The following is a 22662-nucleotide window of genomic DNA, read 5'->3' as shown; positions in this document are numbered from 1 at the left end:
TGTGCTTTATTATTTTCTACCCAGAACAAAAGAAGGGAAACCCAGGCGCTGTTTGTCTTGATCCAGGAAACCCAGTCCACAGCCGCCAGCAGAGAGTCGTCCTCCCTGTTCATTATCCAGGAAGGGTGCACAGAGCTGGACAGGTGACGGCCTACCCTACACGGACCAGCATGGACCCCCATGGCAACCCCATCACTGTTCTAACAGTGGACCAGCACCCTGAGCAGGGCCTCTATCCTCCACAATCCTCTTTTATACGGGGTTACCCTGCCCTGCACTTGGAACACACGCTAAACCCGCACCATTGTGGCCTGGAGCATCGTGCCCCTGCTTACCCTCAAACCCATTCTTTCAAACGGCCCAAATTCCATGGACGCAATTTTTCTCGTGCAGCCTGCTTTTCCCAATACGAAACCATGTACCAGCACTACTATTTTCAGGGCTTGACCTTTCCACAACCTGAAGGTCAGCAAGGGAATGGACTCCACAAAGGTCACAATCGACCCTTCCAGCCAGGACTTTTGTATCCTACTGTGGTGCACATGGCACCAGCTTCCTCTTCCCGCCTGGGTGACTCCGGAAGCACCTCGGGACTTAGTTGCTACCATGGGCACCGCTCCGTGTGTAGTGGTTACCTTGCGGACTGTCCTGGAAGTGACAGCAGCAGCAGCTCGGGTCAGTGCCACTGCTCCTCAAGCGACTCCATGTTGGACTGTACAGAAGTCAGCAACCAGGGAGTGTATGGGAGCTGCTCAACGTTCCGGAGTTCACTAAGCAGTGATTACGATCCCTATGTGTACCGCAGTAAGAGTCCTTGTCGGGGATCAGCCGGGGAGGCCGGGACAGTGTTTGCCGCCACCGCTCAAGCTGACGACACTTCAGCCACAGTTTCAGGGATGATGGACTGCCTACAACCGCAGCTTGGAGCGTGTTACAGTTCTGGGGACCAGTTGTCTAACTGCAGCCTGGAGCCCAACTGTAGTAGCCACTCTTCGGTGGAAAGCAGGGAACTCACTACCTCAGCTGGGCCCCTAGAGGGCACTGTGGCTGAAAAGAGCCACAGCTCTGTGAAGCCTTGTGGAGAGCAAGGGCTAGCTTGTAACTGTTTTGAGGTCCCCAACTTAGAACATAAAGGTAAGGAAGGAGATGACAGGGGACACTGCAGGTGGGCCGCAGAATCTCAAGCGGTCGCTTCCCCACAGAACTTTTATAGTGTTAGCTCCGAGCAGCTACAGTCTCCAGATCATGTTAGCTATGATGGACTGCCATGCTGCTTCTACACAGAGATGACTGTACACCAGGGAAGTGCTAGTCACTACGCTGAGGATTGTTCAGTTAACATACAGTATGCCCAGACAGACAGTGATAGCTGCATGGGACAGGGTTGCTGTGAGCTAGCGCAGCGGATACCCATAATTCCCGAGGATACAGACTATGAATTAGGCTTGGGTTTGGAACCACAAACAAGTTTGCTCCCTCCCAGACTTACCGCAGAGAGAGAGGAGAGAACTTCTGAGGAGACTTGTGACTTGTTTTTCACCTCGGGACAATATAGAGGTCAAGTTTATCAGCAGCCTCAAGATGAAGAGGCGAGAGCACTGTTTCCCTCGCGGTGTAGCGGCGTGTCTGAAACACAAGGGGGTGGCAAAGCATCATTTGATGGATCGGGGCTCTGCTAGGAAGCCCCAACACAGCACAAGCTCTTGAAAATCAATAAATGTTAACCGTTTTTAACAGTTTTGTTGTTAAAAGTGTACTTAGCATAGAGAGTTTTTCAAAATAAGATTTTACGTATGTACTTTTTTTTTTTTTTTTTTTTTTCAGCGTTGATGTTGTTCATTCCTGTGGCCTTCAGAATCTGTCACATCAACACAATGGTTATAGGCGAACGTACAAAGCTATATTTTGAATTTCACATACTTCCTCATGCAACACAAACTCAAATGTGAGTCACTGAGCATCATTATATGCTTCTTTCCTGATTGGACTAGGACCAGGGAAAATGTCTTTACATGTATTTGACTAACTTGTATGATTTTCTTTTTTTTTTGACAGTTACGATTATGCCGGAGTTCCATGTTATTAGCTAAGATGATTTGAATGCTCTTTTCACACGTATATCATTCAGAATTGCATGCAGGTGAGCAGTAAGAACTAAGAAGTCGTATCACTCAACTAAACTTCATTTGGAGAAATAAAAACCAAAACGGATCACTGCATGTTGAGGGAGTGCACATCAGGTGCTGAGGTAATTTCTCTGAAAACATAACTAGGAATATGTCCAACTCAAACTTTCTCTTACTTTCTCAGGGCCTTTTTGTTTTTTCTGTACAGAAACAGACCAATAAAAAAAAGCTTCTTTTTTTATATATATATACACTTTATCAATGGAGACTACTGAGCTACGTATATATCACACCAAAGTTTAGTTTGTCTCCAGGGTACAGTCAGAACACCACTGGTAGGGTAGAATTAGAACCTGACTACTTTAGGGTTAGAGGCGTAGGATGTCTAGTATTTGACCCCTAATAAAATTTTTTTTTTTTTATTAAAGCTAACATTTTGTCAAAGACGCCAAAGTATAATGGTTTAAAGAGATTGGAATGCAGTGATATATATATATATATATATATATATATATATATATATATATATATATATATCAAAAACTGCATGATTACCTTTAATAACTACATGTTGCACTCATGCTTTAACACATGTCATCATATCATCATGCCTTTCTGTTTTTACAGAGTATTGTATACGGTTTCTATGAAATGTACCCATACAGCTTACACAGGCGGTCATTTTAAAATAACTTTATTTATACATAGACTAAAACAGTGCCGTAACATAAAAATCCTACTCTTGCCTTGCATAGAGATATGTACTGCAGATATAGCATTTTTGTTTTCTGGGTACTCGAGTCACTATTTAATATTTCATATTGTTTGTAGCACTTAAGACTGTATAAAAGAAAATGTGTACAAAAATTAATATTTTTTAATTTTTTAAAAGATATAATTATTTTCTCCATTATCATTTTACAAATGTTAAAGGTTAGAGCTTGATCTGTGTATATTTCTGTATCTGTATAGCAGCACATTTCATAAATGGAAATATGTTCTCTGAATATTTATTGACTAATATATTTATCTTTAAGCCATGTCTTATGTTCAGAGTGTCTGTTTTTTTTTTTTGGAGATCACTAATAAGATACTTTGTAAATACATGGTAATTGCACACAAGACGATTAAATATTCTCTGACCAAAAACTGATTTTAAATTTTTAGTACCATTTTGTAAAAAGTGTACAAAGTGCTTAAAAAATATATGGTTTTATTAAAGTCCAAACACACTTTGACTGTTTCATTTTCACCAAGCAAAACATCACGTTTTTTTTTTTTTAATGTTATGAACCAGTTTGTGGATCCACTTTTGTTGAAACTTGCTAGAGTCAGACTAGAACAAGAACGCCACATTCTGCAATTCACTGCATTTGACATTCATTACTAAACTTACATTTTGTAATGGGATCAAAGAACAAACTATATTTAATCTTTTATTAGGTCAGCATGTGCTTCCCAAAAACCAAACACATTGTCCATCTTGCACAAATAAAAAATAGTGCTCACATTTCATCAGCCTTTAATAATTAAGCCATTTTCAACATATCAGTCAAACCCGCAGCATTTCAGAGGTTTAAAGTGTTTCTATTACCAACAGAACAAATACAAGAACAAAGGGGTTTTCATGCAGAGTTTCCTGAGACCAAGTGTCTGGTCCACCAGTGCTCTCGTTTTAACATCCTCCGCTCATTGTGTGTATAACTGCAGTCTTTCTTATCATTGTGTGCTGACACTCAAAGCTTGAATCCTGAATGAATGGCAACGATTCCTCCTGTCAGGTTAAAATACTGGACACAGAAGAAGCCGGCATCCTCGATCATTTCCTTGAATGTTTCCTGTGGAAGACACATCATTTGATGAAGCTTTCTCACAATCTCAGTTCTTCTTCACACAAATACGGAAATGGTTTACTGTACTCTTTTCTTAGATTACATCTAAATGTCATTTACAGTAAGCATTTTATTTTAAATGTTTACGTTTGTCATATTTTTATATTGATGATTTAAGAGCTTCATGTCCACTTTCAATATTCTTCAGATGAATTTTAAGAATATTATAAATTGAAAAATTACTATAAAATGGCATTTAAAATTGTAAAAAGTTGTGTGATTTTAAAAATAAAAATCTTTAAAGAAAAACCTTAGCCCCTAAGCCATAAGTCCCTTCAGTTTATTAAACACTCTTATACATTCTCAAATTTCACACAGTATTATTTTAGGCAAAATGAAAAAAAAAGACATGTTAACTTTGAATTAAAGACTGAGTTTTAGCAAGGAAATTATTACACTTGCATGAATTGTCTGAAAGGATACTGTGTTTTGTCTGTCATGCCTAGAAAACATCTGTAACACTTAAGTGGGTTTTGTTACCTGGTCTGGGAACTTTCGGATGCTCTCCACCAAATACTGATATGATTTCCAGTCTCCAGCAATCACTTCACCCAACACAGGGATCATCTGAAAACTATATGCATCATACAGCCTGCACAAATAAATAAATAAACATGAAAAAATATACATACAGTGCACTATACACGCTCTAAATTGAAAAAAGCTAAAAAAAAAAAAAATAATAATTATATATAATTCAGTATTATAAATGTTTTAAAAAACATTTTGGTATAACACTTGTACAATACATAAGTGTATATGCTGATCTGAACAGCCCCTTACAAATCACCTCCATGCAGTGAACAAGACACACTGTACATTGCACATTGTACATCCCTGTACATCTTAATATTTAAGACAGTTTACAGTTTACACACATGCACATTATTTTGCGTTCTATATTTAATTCTACAATATACATTTTTTATATTTTATTCTTATATTTTTATTGTTTACTTTTATTTCATTCTTACATAGCTTTATTTATGTATATTTTCATCTGTGTTGTTTTCTTTAATAATTGCACTGTCCATGGAGCGGACCTGACTCACATTTCACTGCTGGTTATATATGCTATATATAATTTTGTATGTGACGAATAAAAATCTTGAATCTTGAAGACAACAGTTTTTAGGGACATGTTTAATGCAAGGTTATTAAAATTAACTAAATCTATTACAACATATCATTATTAAAAAAAAAAAATATATATATATATATATATATATATGGGCTGGTAATTTAACGCGTTAATTAGATTAATTATGGAGAAAAATAGCGCGTTCAAATTATTAATGCCTTTGACGCCCCAGACCTATGTGGATCATCTGCCATTTTATACAGTTCATTGATGACTAATATGAGGCCAGGGCAGTGACTTAATGCATGATGGGGCCCAGAAAATGACCCTAAAATTCAAGATATGGGACAAACGAGTCAATCTTTTGTTCGTTATCTGGATCGGCTTGGTGTTCAGTCAATGTATTGTTTGAGTAAAAGAATTACTCCGGGATATTGGTTTGTTTGAACTCGGAGGGAGTGTCAGCCCCATTAAAAAAAAGTTAACAGCTTAAGTCATTTGTGGATCAATGCGTATTGGAGATGTGAACCATTTAAAACGATTCAGTTCGATTTGGTGAACTGTTTCAAAAAGATCCGGTTACATCGAACTGCTTTGTTTTGAACTCTCTCAAAACAGACATGGAGGAGAAGACAATGCTGAATAAAGTCGTAGTTTGCTTCAAAAAATTATAACTGACCCTCTGATGTCACATGGACTACTTTGATGATGTTTTTCTTACTTTTCTGGACATGGACAGTATACCATACACACAGTTTCAATGGAGGGACTGAGAGCTCTCGAAGTAAATCTAAAATATCTTAAACTGTGTTCCAAAGATAAACTCACGGGTTTTGAATGACATGAGGGTGAGTTATTAATGACATAATTTAGATTTTTGGGTAAACTATCCCTTTAATATTGTGTTGTTTTAGACACAATGTTGTCTTTTTTCCTCAATTTCGCCAAACCAGAATTGGTGATCGAATTTGGTGAACCATTTGGTGTTGAACCATTGGCCATAGTCGCGTTGGCTTTGAAGTGGCTCTGTACAAACCATTAAGACATTTACCACCACCTACTGGCAGTTTTACTTTATTATTTAGAGAATCATTTCCTTTAAGAAATAATTTTATATTTTTATAGTAATGATAATAAAATTAAGAAAATAAATTATTAAAGTTATAGTTCACCCAACCAAAAATGAATTGAACCCACTCATGAACTCACATGGTCCAAAAGAGTATGCTATATGTAATAAATTTTATCAAACAAAATATTTCTTGCTGAACTTACTTTTTGTAATGTCTGTTTGATGCTTAACACAATGACTTTAAATTATCTTTTGGAAATAATTTCTCCAAATTTGATGTGCAATTAATTTGATTAATCCCCATATCAAATAATTAAATGAAAAAATTGAATCGCTTACCAGCCCTAATATATATACACACACACATATACACACACACATATAAACCTATTAGGGCAACATTTCTCATGTACATTTAAAGTACTAAAACAACTAAAACTGAAATCTAATTAAACTATATAGCAGTATGTATGATAAATAAAAATAAAAAGACAAAAACAAAGTTACTAAAACTTTAGCTAAAATGAAAACCGTAACACATAAAAATTATTCAAAATATGAATAAAAACTATAATAGTATCTGTAGTAAATAACACAAGTTAAATGACCTTGTGAGGAGAGGGTTGGTCACTTTGCTGAATTCTAGACACATGAACCGTCCACCTGGCTTGAGGACACGCAAAGCCTCTTGTAGAGCCTGCCAAAATAGACATCATTTCAATCAACTACAGCGACAGATCGATCAAAGACATCAAACACTTCACTCTACAAACACGTTCATGAAAAATTATAACAGAATGAAATGTGGTAACATTTAAGATTAGAGAAAATGCAGAGTGTGAGAGGCAGAGCAATAAGGGCTACATTAATTTGTAAGTTTGTGTTAGGAGATAAATGGCTTTTAGTGGAGTAAAATTTTAGTGTAGTTGAACTTGTATTCATGCAAAATGATGTGGAGTGCAAAGACTTTACTTGCTCTATGTGGGTGACATTTCTGATACCAAATGCAATAGTGTAAATGTCAAACTGATCGTCATCGAATGGGAGCTCTTCTGCATCGCCCACGACCCATGAAAGACCTGCAAATATATGATAATGAAATCAACATTATATTTTCCCTCAAAAACATGAATGATACAAAGTGTTTGATTAAAGAGGACTCTACCTGTAGTGATGCCTGCTTTCTCCGCCCTCTGTTTACCAACTTTGAGCATTTCTTTGTTGATGTCACACACCACCGCGCGAGACTGCGGAGACCCTGCTTTGTCTGACACATAATGATCAGCGATGTCCTGCCATGATGGTGTCTGATGGGATTTTGCTCTCAACCGCTGCTGACGATCATACATTGAGCGTGTGTACTCCAAGAAGCGAAAAGAGATGTCACCTAGAGCAGAATAACACAGAGCTGGATTTACCCAAACATCTAGGGAAGGGGTTTACAAACTTTTGGAAGCCAAATATGATCCTCAACTTTTCCATTGCAGCCCCCTTATCAAGGGTACACAAGTTCACATTAAAACACAGTTTATGAAGGACTAATTTACCAGTGCCACCAGCCGTGTCCAGCAGTCGTAGTCCCGGCTGAGGGTTCATAGTGTGCAGCAGTGTGTCTTTCCACAGACGGTGTATTCCCAAACTCATGGCGTCATTCATCACGTCATACTTCTTGGCCACATTTTCAAACACTTTATACACTGACAGTCGAAGAACAACGGGGTGAACGGAAACGTATGTTACTGGCTAGTGGAAAAAACTCTAGCACACACTATCAGTGACTGAATTTATACAGCCAATAAACTAATGCATGCAAGTTAACTCACCTTTCTCTGCTTTCTCCTCCTCTGGGACTGTTTGGAAACCAAAGTGCGTACTTCTGCCCTCTGTGCTATCGCTATATCCGCGACACCCAGTGATTGCCGCACGACAGCACAAATGTTTGATTCTACACCTTGAAACATGATGAATATTTCGGATAGAATCGGAGAGAGCTCTAAGGGCAAGTGTCCTGACTGAGGCCGCCATGTTTCGCTCAAGTTCAGTTACGTAAGCACATGCGTCATCAACTCGTAAAGCGACGAGTTGTAGTTCCGATGGATCTTTTATGGACTACAATGAATGTAGCAATATTTGACATCCAACGGCGTACTGGACACCCCCGCGATGTGTGGGGAGGCTCTGTCTCGGGACATATTTAAAGGCATTCGTTCACAAATCACACAGAACGTGTTCTTGCTTTAAAAACGCAAGACGCGGCAGTGGAAATAGGCAATAACTCAAGTCTCTTTTTTTTTTTAAAGAAATGGCAATAACCAACGTGTTTAGTGAGCCCTACCAGTAGAGGTCACTATAGGATTCATAGTTGTGTTTTAATGCGTCAGTGCTTCAGAGTTCAGACTAAACTCAGCCACAACAAATATAGGTCTCTGCAGGAAAGTAATGGGAGTTACCAGATCAAGGTGTTTTTACACCATGATACCTGATTGATTGATGTAATAGTGACGTTAGGTTTAGGGGTGGGGTTGGGTAAGGGGGATCATTTAGATTGCATGATTCAGAAACACCCAGCTGTTTGAAAACACCCACATGGTGATAAACGCCCACTTTTGCTCTGCAGAGACCTAAGTCTCAGCCTAATGTCAATGAATGACTAACTCCGCATTTGCCTTTCTGATGGGCTTTTATTTAATGTGGTTATTTAATGAGTGAAGGCTGATGGGGTTTATAGTGTAATCAGACAAATCACCAAAGATTTAATACATGCATTAGCAATTAGCTCGGATTGCATCATTTATACAGATCAGTAACAACCCTTATTAATACATTTATTTATTTATTTATTATTTGCATTTGTGCTGCATTGCAATTCTTTGTGAATGTGTTCACCATGAACATCTGCAGGTGGGCAGCGGGGCCTCCACACACTCACACACACTCAGGGGAAATGGCTTACACATGGGGCCTGTAATACAGGCTTTGTTTGTGCATCCACTCTGCGTCTGGTAGTCATTTTATCTGATAAGCATTTGAGCAACGCAGAAAACATCAGAGACGAATTTCTTCCTTCCTTCACTTTTTTCCTCTTCAGCAGATGTTAGTGTTTTGGAGGTCTGTCTAGTTTTCAAATGCATTCTTGTTTGCATATTCCCTCTTTGTCATATCTTTTCAAAAGAACGCTGTGGTTGTGTGTGAAACTTTGGTCATCGTGCAAGCAAATTTTGCAGTCTCCTGAAGTATGTAATTTGCATTGTAAATTCCCCCTCTCTATGTAAATGATTGCATGTTGTCATTAATAAAAAAGGACATTAGCGACAACTCTTGATGTACAAAGCAAACACGACAGGCATAAGAAACATGCATATTTATTTTTGCACGCAGGACACATTAAATAAAAACTACAAAGGTACTTATACAAAAGATAGATTATATCCCATTTTACATTCCAAAATAACAATAATTTATGGTATAAATTAAAATTCTCAGTATTTTATTTACAATTTCATGAAAACAACACCTTTTTTTTCTGGAAGCACCCTTTCCCAAAATTGGAGGGATTCCTATCTTGGTTTCTCAGAAGGAAGGCCCACTGACATTGTGACAGACCACAGAAGGATATGACACTTTTTTTTGCCACTGCTAAAATGGCTATGGCGTTCGGGTGTTGCAAATTAAATGGACGCCTTGGTTTTGGTTTCTGCATTATTCACCAGCCTTTCCAGATGAATATGACCTTGTTAGATTTAACCTGTCACTTTGGGTTTTTCTCTATCGCTCTCTCTTTCTGTGACTGGTGACAATTTAGTATGCATGGGCAGCCCCTGGCACTGCAGAGCTAAGGGTATGATGAAGTATGCAATAATTAGAAGAGTGCAGATGAGAACACGACCAAAATACAGCATCAGGTCAGACAAATACACTTGGATTGAGGAAAAACGATTGAATTTGACGGGTGGCTTGCTTTTTTTTTTTACAGATTTGTTTTGTTGTACAATATTGATTTTTAGATTTTTAGAAAGATGCAAGCTGAGATATAATCATTGCTTTGTTTTTGTTTTTTTAAGTAAAAAAAAAAAAGCTTTTGGTTGTGCATAAAACATTACACAAGTACTTCTGTAATAAAGTGCATTATGTAGGCTAGTGACTGTTAATTCATTTTTGTCGGTAAGAGTGGCATTAGTGGCATACCCACAGATCACCCATGTGAATATTCTCAAAAGGGCCTTTACAATATTACTAAAACTCACATTAAGTACTACACACAGAACTAAGTACAAAACTGTTGAACTGTGACTGATGGCTGTGCAAGTGCTGAATGGCATGATAGTTTATTCAAAAATGAAATCTCTGTCATAAATTACTAAATTTTTTGCCCATACAGTGAAAGTCATTTGGGTACAATGAGTCTCATTCAGAAAACATTCAAACATATATAGTTGTATATAACCAATGTGTAATTTGCATGTAAAATGGATTTTCCTATAAAGTGTCCTCTTAATAAACAAATGCATCGTAAACATTAGATCAATAGTAAAACATTTGTCAGTTAGTGATGGGAGAAACAAAGCTTTTCAAAACTTTGAATCAATTGAACCAAGTGATTCGCAAAATGATTTACTTAGAAGTGCTTGGTCCGTGATCAGGTAAAAACCATATAGGCACTGGTTCATGGGTTCACAGAGATCAAACATAGCAGTGAACCAATGAAATTTCAAAACCTTTAGAAACTCTTTTTGAAAAAAAGTTGCCAGCTACCGCCAGCGATTTTGATAATTTTCACTCAAATTTGATGGACTCCAGTATATTTTGCTTCTGTATGAATATGTGAATATGCACTATACACAAATAAAGATAAAAAAATAAATAAAAAATCTGTCCCAGTTGGCCCAGATCCGGCCCACATCTGGCCCACGTGAAATCCATGTGGGCCAGATGTGAGCTAGATCTGGGCAGAAACTGCTTGCTGTCTGGGGTTTTATTCTAGTTTAAAGCATTTTTTTTTAAAAAACCCTGATTATAGGTAGGTTTTATAAAAACGCATAACTTTGAGCAAAAAGCTGAGAAAAATCACACTTTTGTCAAAAACTACATCTGGATAATATTCAGTATGATTGCTGATGATGGCATTAATTTTAATATGCATCTCTTTACATAAGAGATCGCTTATTTCTCTGTCCTTGTTCATGTGTGTTTTTGTTTGGTGGTTTTTTTTACTCATTCAAAAGATGTGTAATAGTGAGTGTATAACAATGAAAACACAAAAAGCCATAAAAACTTGTCAATGGTGGAGAAGCGTTGTCTTCTAAATGATGAGATAACTCGTCAATGATGGGGAAAGGGTTAAGTGTAATGGAGTAATGATGCTGTAAAATGTTAAAATGATTCAGTGAAAGTCTTTAGCTTACAGAAAAATACTACCGGTTCTCAAAATAATCGATAACAAGCATTAAAAAAAATCATGAATGAGGCATGAATGATTTCACTGACTTTCAATGTATGGATAAAGCATTCTTCAAAGTATCTTATTTTGAGTTTGGAATGACATGAGGGCAAGTAAATGCTGACAGATTGTTCATTTTTGGATGAATTATCCCTTTTAACCGGTTTGCGCATTCCTTCATAGGAACGTCCTCAATCCAAGCAGCAAGCAGTACAGTGATCCGTATGGTTTTCGGCTGGCTGGAAAAGTGCTTCAGAATGTGAGAGCTCAAGTTGTGGTGAAGGGGGAGAAAGAGCAAATTGTTTTGGAAGAATTTCACCACTGCCTCTGTTGGGGAGTGAAATGAAAGAGGATGATGTTTGATTGTTCCCACACAGAATTACACAATGTTCATCACAATGCTTCTCTTGCTCAAGTCGAAAACCTGACAAGAATAATACGCCCGAATGACACCCACAGGACTACATTTGTCTTGAGAATCCCCAAGAAGAAAAAAACACTTCCTTAGTGCTTATTCTCATTTGCAATTCAATGCTCTGAAGGATCAATGCTTGTTTACATCATTGAGACATTGTGACAGCTTAGAAGACAGACAAAAGAGTGTTTTTTTTTTCAGTCCTGAAGGCACTTAAAGGCAATGAAGAGAGATCAAAACCCAACACAAACGACAAGAGACGAAAGCGAGGTCCAAAGGGATGTCAGCTCATTTTGAACATTGCCCAACTTGTAGCAATTTCAGGCTTTGGCTCTCCGCAGTCCATCTCACCAATTCTCCCTCTCTGGAGACTTTTTTGTTGCTCACTTTGAGTCCGAATTGCTCTCGACATGATTGTGACATCAATCCTCCGCCGGTTCAGCCAGCTCTCTTACATCTGAAGAAAGGGGTTCTGTGCTTCTCAACAACAGGTGACCTACATTAGAGGTTAAACAGAATCGTATCTCTCCTCCACAGGGGCTGGTTGGGCACCGTGGCATTATTTTGGTTATGGACGTGGTTTTGTCTTTCAGGGTGTCTCATGCTTGCTTTAATGCAGACGCTTATCGGATGATCGCTTCTGTGAAAGCACCTGGAGAACCGCCTGTCCATTTTTCACCGGTGGTCATTTGTTCACTTTGGTCTGTGGCAACAGAAACATCCCAGCACTCTTTTGCTAATCAAATCGCTTGGTTTATGTGTGCACCTGTCACATGATTTGTGATTGGTTAGGATGCAAATTAAGAGTAAGCGCATCGGCTAGAGTCAATCTCTTTTCGTGCAGTTTGTTCGTTTTTTTTACCAACAACTGATCGGCACATATAGACTGGACCCTGCGCTGGTCATTTGAAGCGAATTAGGCATCGATCAGATCCCTTTTTGTAGCCCAGCAGCAGAAGACCGGCATTGTGTACAGTGTGTGCATCCTTTAGGGGGCTAAAGCAGCCATAGAGGTCAGAGGCGTTGAGGTTAGTTTCCCACGAGAGGGCTGAGGTCTCCATGGTGGTTCTTGAGTTTCTTTTTAAACAGAGAGATGGTAGAAGGTCTGTAGAAGATGATCCATGGTTCAGGCGTAGTGCTCTGTGCACATGAATCTGACCCACTGATTGACGGGATGGACGGGGATCTGAGAGGGGAAGACAAATACAATATTAGATGAGGAACGAGGGAGGAGAAGTTGATTCAAATCACACTTTTATGTATGCTACAATAAGCTGAGTAAAACCAAATGACATGCAAAATGTGCAAGCAAACATCCATTAACAACTAAATGGACGTTATAAATCTGCCAACGGTGTAGCAAATCAAAGCATGGCCCTCCTTTGCCAGGAATAAATTTATAATATAATAAACTATTATGGGGAAGATAAGCTAGTTAGCAAATTAAATCAATCATAATCTTAAATCTTCATTTGATGCTTTATAGTGAGCAAATTAAATTAAAGAACTTCATAAAACATTGTTTTGTAGCATGTACTTACTTTACAGTAAGATGCAGGAGCAGTTTGGCCACCATGGCTATGACTGTTAGCGTTAGCAGAGCAGCTAATGCATAGATGGTCCACACTGTAAAACACAACATGTTTATTAGTGACATTAAAACTTATGCAGCCTCATAATTACAGTTGTACTGAAAGATAAGGTTATCCGTCATGAAAACTCAAGTAACTAGTATAAAGAGTGGTTAGCTATGGAAAAGAAAAGCACAGATTTAACATAAGCAAACAGTTAAACACTAACAATAAAACATTAATCATCTTCCCAGCTCCTACAGCAAAGGTAATATTACTACTGTAAAATAATAATGAATTAATATAGGATCTCCAAGGAAGCTTTCATAACCCTTCTGTCTTTTTGGTAAATTTATATTTTAATGCCACCACAAATGTATCTTAGTAAAACAATAACAGAAGCAAATAATATTCAGTATATTTATGATAACTTTCCTGGCAATATAAAATTAAGCAACATTGTGAATATTGTGATCATTTTAATGCACTTCATAGAGTACATAGCCATTAGGTTCCTTAAAAACTGTGCTATTAGAATAGTTTATATTTAGACTAGTTAATATTTTTGCGAAAAATATAATATAATAAATTTTTCAGGATTCTTTGAAAGATGAATAGAAGGTTCAAATGAACAGCATTTATTATATATATATATATATATATATATATATATATATAATTGTATTATATGTTGCATCTCATTTTTTCTTTACTGACACTTTTGAACAATTTACTGCAAACATGTTGAATAAAAGTATTAATTTGTATATAAAATTACATTCCCAAACTTATGAATGGTATTGTTTGTATATCATTATTGCGCTGTATTATTATGTGTGGTTTTTATTATGTATATTGGAGCACAAAAAAGTTTTTTTTTTAAACTAGATATGACTTTTTAGTTTCTAAATACATTTCTAATATGCTTTGCAACAAATTTCTGAGGAAATACATTAAAAGTAAGACATATATTGCAGAGATTTCATTTTTAGGGAGTTTGGCAAAAGTTTGGTTACCACGGTACAAAGGGTAACGGGACATACCACTCTTTTTTGTTTTCTACAGTATGCAGTGAAATTGTCATGTATTCTCACCAGGCTACAAGTCTACATCTAGTTGGTGATGATATCTAGTATGAAAAATAAGTGAGGAAAGGAGTCAGAGGAGCAGAATGAAGCGTAATGAAGAGAACTGGACACATACTGGTGCTGTGGCCCGCGGTCCGGCCCGGTCCAGGCCACTGACCTGGCATGTTTGCAGGACTTGATGTGATCACGTAGTACCGGAGGGAAGATTTTCCATTCTGACTGGATGTAGTGCTTCCCATATGTGGCTGCACTGTACTGGTGTCCTCTTCATCACCAACATCATCCTCCTCCACAGGAGAGACTGCTTGATTTCTTAAGGCTGTGGGGAAATAATGTGGCAATCAGCTAACGAAACACAAACAAAATCCCAAAAATTCCTTCATAAGATATGTTTAAAATTCATAACGTCTCTTTTGACATCCCCCTGGACATTACAGAGAGAAATTTCTCAACTCTTTCAAAATAACATCACGTCTTTCATTCAGCATTGCAGACACAGATATAAACGCAGTATGTGGTGTTCGAATCAAACCCTGCCTGCAGGGGAAAAAGGTTCTGTGAATAGTGAAAGCCAATTTGCTTTGCTGACCTTTTCTTTCAGAAAACCCTTTTTCCATTTCATACCCACTCCCTTTTATTCTTTCTCAGATTGTGGTTATTGAACTCTGCCTCCCAAAACAACACAACAGAAAGTGGCAGCATAAAGATATGACAAAAAGCATCCCCAGAGCACTGCTTACATGTATTTGGCTTCTATTTATTTATTTTAAAGACTATTTTCAAGTATTTTGACTATTTTATTTTTAAGTCATAAAAAACAACTGAGGGCCCTATCTTGCACCCAGCGCAATTGACTTTGTACACCGACGCTTGTGTCATTCCTATTTTGCACCCGCGCAAAGCGCGCTTTTCCCTCCACAGAAGCACGTCGCTAAACTAGTGAATGAACTTGCGCTCCCTGGGCGGTTCAGCGCAAAAAAGGAGGCGTGTTCCGGCGCAAACGATCCCTGGTGCTATTTTGCTGTTCCATTAAACAATTGCGCCACTGACCAGAAAAAACCTAGTCTAAAGTCAGTGGCGCGTTGCGCGTTGTTCATTATGCTATTTTAAGGGCGCATGCTTGACCATAATGTATAGCATGCACAACGCGCATACACTTTGCTCATGTAATCTACACAGATGCAACAGTTATTTTTGCAAATCATAAATTGTTACACTAAAACAATATTAACACATGAGATGACGGAAATCATTGTGGTGTGCCACGAAGATGTGAACAAAATAGGCATAAATCTAGCTTACAAATTATTCAGGCTAATTATTCTCCCATCCCCATACAGCACAACTTCTCTGTCTTTCACTGCTCTTACAAGAACATCAGTCTCCTCGGCTGTGAACCGCTCCTGGCGTGCGCCTGGTAAATACGCCATAATAATAGCAATCCATAATGGAACTTGCGCACCTGCTTTTAAAGGGAATGTTGGATGACGTTCTGATTGGTTTATTTCACGTTACGCCCAAACCACACCTATGAATAATGAAGCTACTTCAGACCAACCCACTTTAGATTTGCGCCGGGCGCAAGAGCCATTTATCCCGCCGGGAAAATAGCAACAGCGCCGAGACCCGCCCACAAAGTTACTTGCGCTTCGCGCTTTGACACTTGCGTTTCAGATCGTTAAAATAGGGCCCTGAATGTGTTTGGTGTCATCACTAAAAATTTGACAGTTTTGTTGTTTTTAGTCTGTTTTTAGGCCATCTATATGCTGGTGTAGTTGTAAAAGTCTACAAAATGTGACCCTGGAGCACAAAACCAGTCTTAAGTCGCTAGGGTATATTTTTAGCAATAGCCAAAAAAACATTGTAGGGGTCAAAATTATCGATTTTTCTTTTATGTAAAAAATCATCAGGATATTAATTATAAATAATGTTCCATGAAGATATTTTTTTAATTTCCTACCGTAAATATATCAAAACGTAATTTTTGATTAGTAATAAACATTGCTAAGAATTCATTTGGAGCACTTTAAAAGCGATTTGCTCAGTATTTAGATTTTTTTGCACCCTCAGATTTTCAAATAGTTGTATCTCGGCCCAATATTGTCCTATCCTAATAAACTCTGGGGTCTGTAAGTTCTTTAAAAAGTTTATTATGCTCACATAAGAAACTATTATTTTTATGCATTCTATATGCATTCATTTTAACAAACAGAGAGCAAAAACGGTATTATTGTAAGGAAGTATTTATAAATAACTGTAAATAGTTTTAAATAGAAAATTAGATAGAAAATAATTAAATAGTTTTTTATTTAAATACTGTATCATTACAAAAAAATCATTACACCAGTCTTCAGTGTCACATGATCCTTCAGAAATCATTCTAATATCCTTCTATTTTCGTTGCTCAAGATATATATTTTATATTTTATTTTTTGCTGAATAATAGCATAAATTACCAAAAAATCCAACTGACCACAAACTTTTGTACAGCAGTATAATTATTTTAGCAGATATGAGCATTTCAATTTCACACACTTTTTTTGTGTATCATCTGCCTTGATATGACCGTATATAAGTGGTCAGTCAAATTTGACATCAAAAGGAATCCTCACCATGATAAAGAATAGAAAACCCCTGTGCCTCATTGGTCCTGTCTGAGTAAAAATACAAAATGACGAAGTCTGAGGTGATGTTCACGATGTCCCGCGGAGGATTGCGCCCATCGAATCGTGCCACCACCTGATTGGAGTAGCCATTCAGCAGTTCCACCATATCAGTCTGATCCACGATATTGAAGAAAGTAAAGTTGAACAGAATGACGGAAGCACCTGGAACCTGGAAGAACGACATGACAAAGACCAGACAGCTATCAGTATGCCAGATACATATTATGTGTTTTGGCTCTAGCAGGCCCTCTCTCCATTAGGATATTAAAGTATTAATTGTACCTGAATGGTCCAATAGCAGACCCTGCCAGGTCTGTATTTGTCCGGGAAATCAGGAGAGTAGATTACTGCAGAGGGTGATGTGTAGTTTCCTCCACAAGCGCCTACTTTTGCTATAGGAGAAACGTGACAGCTTCAGCTTTTACTAAATAATGAAGGGAAGCTGTAAATTAGAGGGTTTTATTTAACCTGGAAGGTTTAGTCCTTAATTCATTCCTTAACTTTGGGAATCAGCGGTAAGGTAGTAATGAGACTATGAAAACTTACTGTCGAAGACTATGACACGTCCATCGCCTCCACATGGCTGAGTATGATCTCCAAAACACACATGGTTACACTCAGTGCTTGGAGCATCACCGTGACGATGATAATCAAGGTCGTTGCCACAGAAACAAGCATAGCCGGATTCCATACCGGCGAGCTGAAAGAACAAAATCCACAAATGAAAACAAGAGCAACCCAAGAGTGCAGACAATCAGAAAAGCAAGCCAAATACAATACATATTATTGATTTCTTCCCACGCAATCAGATGCACATCTAGAACACATATTGATTCTTATTTTTTATTTTTTTTGCTAAGTCATTTCATTTCCGGTGTAAAAATAAAATAGATTGAATAAGTCAGGACAAAAATCACTATTACAGGGAAAATGTTATTTTTAAGTGTGTATATTAATACATATTTTTTAATGTTTTTTATTTTTCCTGTTTTTTTATTTTAATGTTAAGGTTTTCATAATTTTACTAGTTTTTTATGTTTATATTGTTTTTGTTAATTTGTGGCAAAACATTGATTAATGATAAGAAAACAACAACAACAACTAAGTAATGTTTAACTTGTAAATCGAAATAATATGCAGTATTATCAATAAAGGATTCTATAACTTGCTGTCGATTGTATTTCCCATGGTGTTATTCATACCTTGTATCTCTGGTTGCGGCAGAAGCTGATGCAGTTCTGAATAGTGAGTTTGTTGGAGGTCTGGTAGCCTCCAGACAGAGGTGTTGGATCACCGCTGTCCTTAAAACAGCCCAGGTTACCAGGCACTAAAGGGGAAAGAGAGGGAGATTCATCAGACAATGGGGAAAATAAATATATATGTATATAAATATGAATAGTCTATATGTAAATAGATTCATATATATATATATATATATATATATATATATATATATATATATATATATATATATATATATATATATATATATATATATATATATATATATATATATATATATATAGTGAATCACTGGAAAATATAATGGGCATATTGTAAAAATTTAACTCAGACACACTTGCAAATCATTAACTTCCCTCTTACGGTAAATCATCTGGAAACGTGTCTTAAAGACTGAGGTGTTTTATGAACTATGATTAAAACAGCACGCATGTTCCTGAAAAGTGTGAAAATGGAGAGTGCTGTATGTGACTAAACCTCCTCCTAAGGAAATGCACAAATGGATTCTGGGGGTTTTGTTAATTATGAACTGAATGAGGTCTCAGGGTGAGAGAACACAGATGTCAGAAAGAAAAGGAGACAGAGTCTTGGAATCTAAAATATGTCTGAAAGTCCATGTCAGTGCCACTGATGACAAAACTAGATACCATCTTGCCAACCAGCTGAATACCATCTTACACCATCCAAGTCAGTTTAGCCCAGTTTTAACAGGGGTTTTTCAGCATGGAGACGTGGGAGAGCAAAACCCTAGAAACCACAGAGAAAAACCTAACAACTGCGCAGCAATGTGCTTAAACCATTCACAACACCCTAGAAACCAGACAGCAACACAGAGGCATTCAGCACACACATACATGCCTTTTATGCAAAAAAATAAATGGATGATTGGGATTTATTTGCTTGAACGTAAAAGTATCTGTTCTATCAGAACAGTTCTGAAGAACATTTGGATGACGGTGTAGTTTAAATAGTGAAAGGTTTGATTGCAGACTGCCGATAAGGATTAAAAGAACTCTCTCAGACACTCGAGAACTCATCTCAGCGCAAGTCAGCACTTGCTCAGGCCTTGTACTGCTCACTGGATACAAAGAAAAGTTTTGTTTTCAAAGGGATACAGATTGGGGCCAACTCAGGCCACACACACACACACATTCTGTCTCTCTGAGTCTGTGGAAAGTGTTTTACTGAAATATTTTATGCTGTTTGATGAACAGTGAAATTCTATAGCAGGAAAAGTCCAATAATGAAGTGCATGCAGTCAATCAAAACACAAACACAGATTAACTACTGACAGATCATGCTGGATGAAGTGCATTTCCATATAAACAAATCTCGAGTGTTTTGTTAAAAATAAAACTATACAAAGTAAATATTAAAGGCAATGCTAACTTATAAATACACTAAGGATGGCACATGATCAAATTTATAACATTTTCTTTTTCTTCTGAAATCTATGTTGGTTACAATTCCTTAACCCAAAAACATGACCATTTTACACCATTTTTGAGATCTTTAAAATTAAAAAGGCTGTTGTTGTTACTGTACCTTTAAGAACTATTTCTCTATACGTGCTACCATTCAAACATCTGTTGCTGAAAGAAGATTTTTAGATGTTGCCCAAAGATGTTGCTGAAAGAAGTCTCTCACAATACTGCATAAACAATAATACAGTAAAAATTTATAACAACTGTTTTTAATATATTTTTAAAAATGTAATGCATTAAATTTATATCACAAAGCTGAATTTTCAGCATCATTATTCCAGTCTTCAATGTCACCTGATCCTTCAGAAATCATTCTAATATGCTGTTTTGATGCTCAGTAAATATTTCTCACCCTCATCAATGCTGAATCAGTAGTGTATTTAATGCACTTATTAATGTCATTGTGAAGGAGTTTTGCATCATGCTTTGTAGCCCCACCCACAGTGAAACCTCATTGGTCCAAAATAAATAATTCAGTTAAACATCTGTTCTGATTGGCTGATTGTTCTGCATTATCCTAAATTTGCACTTTCGCAGAGGAGATTTCCTTTTCCTTTATATGTAAATGTAATATTCAAAATGACCATAACATAAATGTTAGCTAGACTGTAAGAAGAGTTCAACAGACAAAGACTGTGCAAAGCCTACAACTTTCCTACTTGTCTAAACACAGACATGTACAATATAATCCACAGTCTGTTCCTCTCATTAATCAGAGTGTAAAAACCACCGCAAACTGCAGTGCTCCTCCCCCTCGTAAATCCGGAACAATGTCCACATGAGCCGTGTTGAGTCAAACACGGGCCTGTTCTAGTGGACTGGATCCGAAAATGATCCATCGCTGCCACTGAGGAATTTCTGGGTGGAAGACTGCATGTGATTATGATCCTTAGACAGAGGACAAAAGCCTTAATTACACTGATATGCTTTTATAGAGAACAGAATCTCATTTTACACTCTCGCATGCCTGGAGTAGAGGGGGGAAGAGACATTTCTCTTGGCTGTTCCTTCACCACTCAGTGGCAATAGCTCTGAACTTGAAAGCAGGACATTCTGCTCTCCAGGGCTCATGCAAGATTAAAGACTGCAGGTCTTCTGCTTCTGACAGAGTGATTGTACTTTACCATCAATTTATCTGTCCTTAACCTCTCATCACGCACAGGGTTTGAACCCCTCCCCACCCCCGCCTCACCTCTTTCACCAACACAGCTGCTGTTTTTAGTTAACTTGCCTCAGAAAACTTCAGAAGAGAACTGCAGAACATACCTAATGCATTAAAGACGTGCTGAACAAGGGTAACAACTGCAAATATCCATGCTTTAAAAGTAATGCAATCGACTTCAAAGTGTAGAGTGGAATTTGAAGATTTTATAAGGCGCTTGGCTGGCGAATGCGATGGCATTATGTGTGCTAATGTGCCTCGTTTAGACTGGCTCGCATTCAGGAAAACACACACTTCCACAATGGAAAGATGCAACACACTCATTCACACACACACGTGTATTTTTTTATTTTTATTTTTTACAGCCATGCCTGCATCTGCATCTCAACACGGAAAGGACTGGAGTCTTAAATGAAACACAGTTGGGAATGTGGCTGGTTCCACTGCTGAAATGCGGAAAATTATTAAATGCTTCACAAAAACACAGTGTGATATTTGATGCTACTCAGGCCCATGATAAAATATCTATTCTGTGTTTTCATAAGGTTGCGGGTTTGGTTGTTGTACGGGGCGGCCCAGGAACACTGATGACAATCACAACTGTGCTCTTGGGCAAGGCACCTGAGTTAGTTTATCCTGAATCAATTTAGAGGAAAACTATCAGCTAAATGACAACTAACAAAGAAAAAAAAGTACTTTACTTTGCTGTACAGCTTACAGTGTGAAATACACATCAGATTACACTTTTATCCAATGGATAGTTCTAATATTTTGTAAAATGGAAGGGACCTTTTCGTATTACAGCTGTAAAGTTAGTGCAATAATTTTGTATGATTAATTATTAAAAAAACGCAATAAAATTAAAGCAAAATTGTTTTATTTTCTGTCTAAATTCACTAATACGGATTTTTCTGAATATTGGAGAAATTTAAGTACAGCCTTTATATTTTTGTTACTAAAGTTTTTAAATTTTTGTAAAAGATGATACATGACACATTAGATTTCTTTGGAACAACGTGCACTGAAGAATAATTCACAAAAAGACCTAGAATGTCTTACAAAAAAAAACAAATAGTGTACATTTTTATATCATGTTGTCCAGTGTTGTTATTGTTAACTAAAACTATAAACTAGTGCTGTCAAACCATTAATCGCGATTAATCGCATCCAAAAAACAACATTTTGTTTGAATAATATATGTGCGTTCTGTGTATATTTATTTTGTATATATAAATACACACACATACAGTATATACTTTGATAATATTTACATGTTTAGATTTATTTTCATATAATTTAAATTATAAATAAATATATTTAATATATAAACATAACCATTTTTTTCTGACATATACATGCATGTGTGTATATTTATATATACATAATAAATATGCACAGTACACATACATATATCATGTAAACAAAA

General features: G+C 37.1%; 3 protein-coding genes across 5 annotated transcripts in view; 1 reads left to right on the top strand and 2 right to left on the bottom strand.

Annotated features, from left to right (window-relative positions):
- znrf3 (zinc and ring finger 3) overlaps positions 1–1736 on the top strand; it is a 76523-nt gene extending 74787 nt beyond the window's left edge. For both annotated transcript variants that reach the window (XM_052596639.1, XM_052596648.1), the window contains one exon: positions 25–1736. In XM_052596639.1, coding sequence (XP_052452599.1) covers positions 25–1679 — 1655 coding nt within the window. In that variant the 3' untranslated portion in view covers positions 1680–1736. The remainder of the gene's footprint in view (positions 1–24) is intronic.
- A 1813-nt stretch (positions 1737–3549) lies between these two features.
- Positions 3550–8244, bottom strand: coq5 (coenzyme Q5, methyltransferase). The gene is made up of 7 exons (XM_052596660.1): positions 7995–8244; positions 7719–7868; positions 7337–7558; positions 7144–7250; positions 6780–6868; positions 4499–4610; positions 3550–3964 (listed from the first exon to the last, which is right to left on the bottom strand). Exons 1-7 carry the CDS (start codon positions 8194–8196, stop codon positions 3863–3865), a joined length of 984 nt encoding a protein of 327 aa, XP_052452620.1. The 5' UTR covers positions 8197–8244; the 3' UTR covers positions 3550–3862.
- Positions 8245–9517: 1273 nt separating this feature from the next.
- Positions 9518–22662, bottom strand: part of kremen1 (kringle containing transmembrane protein 1) — a 57500-nt gene continuing 44355 nt past the window's right edge. Inside the window, exons 4-10 of one of the 2 annotated variants that reach the window (XM_052596626.1) lie at positions 18551–18675; positions 17895–18048; positions 17631–17740; positions 17295–17517; positions 14840–15001; positions 13565–13649; positions 9518–13209 (exon numbers count right to left, since the gene is read on the bottom strand). In XM_052596626.1, the coding sequence (XP_052452586.1) occupies positions 13053–13209; positions 13565–13649; positions 14840–15001; positions 17295–17517; positions 17631–17740; positions 17895–18048; positions 18551–18675 (1016 nt within the window). In that variant the 3' untranslated portion in view covers positions 9518–13052. Of the gene's footprint in view, positions 13210–13564; positions 13650–14797; positions 15002–17294; positions 17518–17630; positions 17741–17894; positions 18049–18550; positions 18676–22662 lie in introns of both variants that reach the window. The other variant, XM_052596616.1, reaches the window with a different exon arrangement.

The sequence above is a fragment of the Carassius gibelio genome, chromosome A5, assembly GCF_023724105.1.
Source record: "Carassius gibelio isolate Cgi1373 ecotype wild population from Czech Republic chromosome A5, carGib1.2-hapl.c, whole genome shotgun sequence".
NCBI lineage: Eukaryota > Metazoa > Chordata > Actinopteri > Cypriniformes > Cyprinidae > Carassius > Carassius gibelio.
Note: the sequence above shows the minus strand (reverse complement) of the source record. Positions and strands in the feature narration are given on the sequence as shown.

Coding starts and splice junctions, on each gene's coding strand:
- coq5 (XM_052596660.1), bottom strand. CDS start 8,196: ATGGCGGCCTCAGTCAGGACACTTGCCCTTAGAGCTCTCTCCGATTCT. Junction 7,869..7,994: donor GGAGGAGAAAGCAGAGAAAG/GTGAGTTAACTT, acceptor TTCGACTGTCAG/TGTATAAAGTGTTTGAAAAT. Junction 4,611..6,779: donor ACCAACCCTCTCCTCACAAG/GTCATTTAACTT, acceptor TTATTTGTGCAG/GCTGTATGATGCATATAGTT.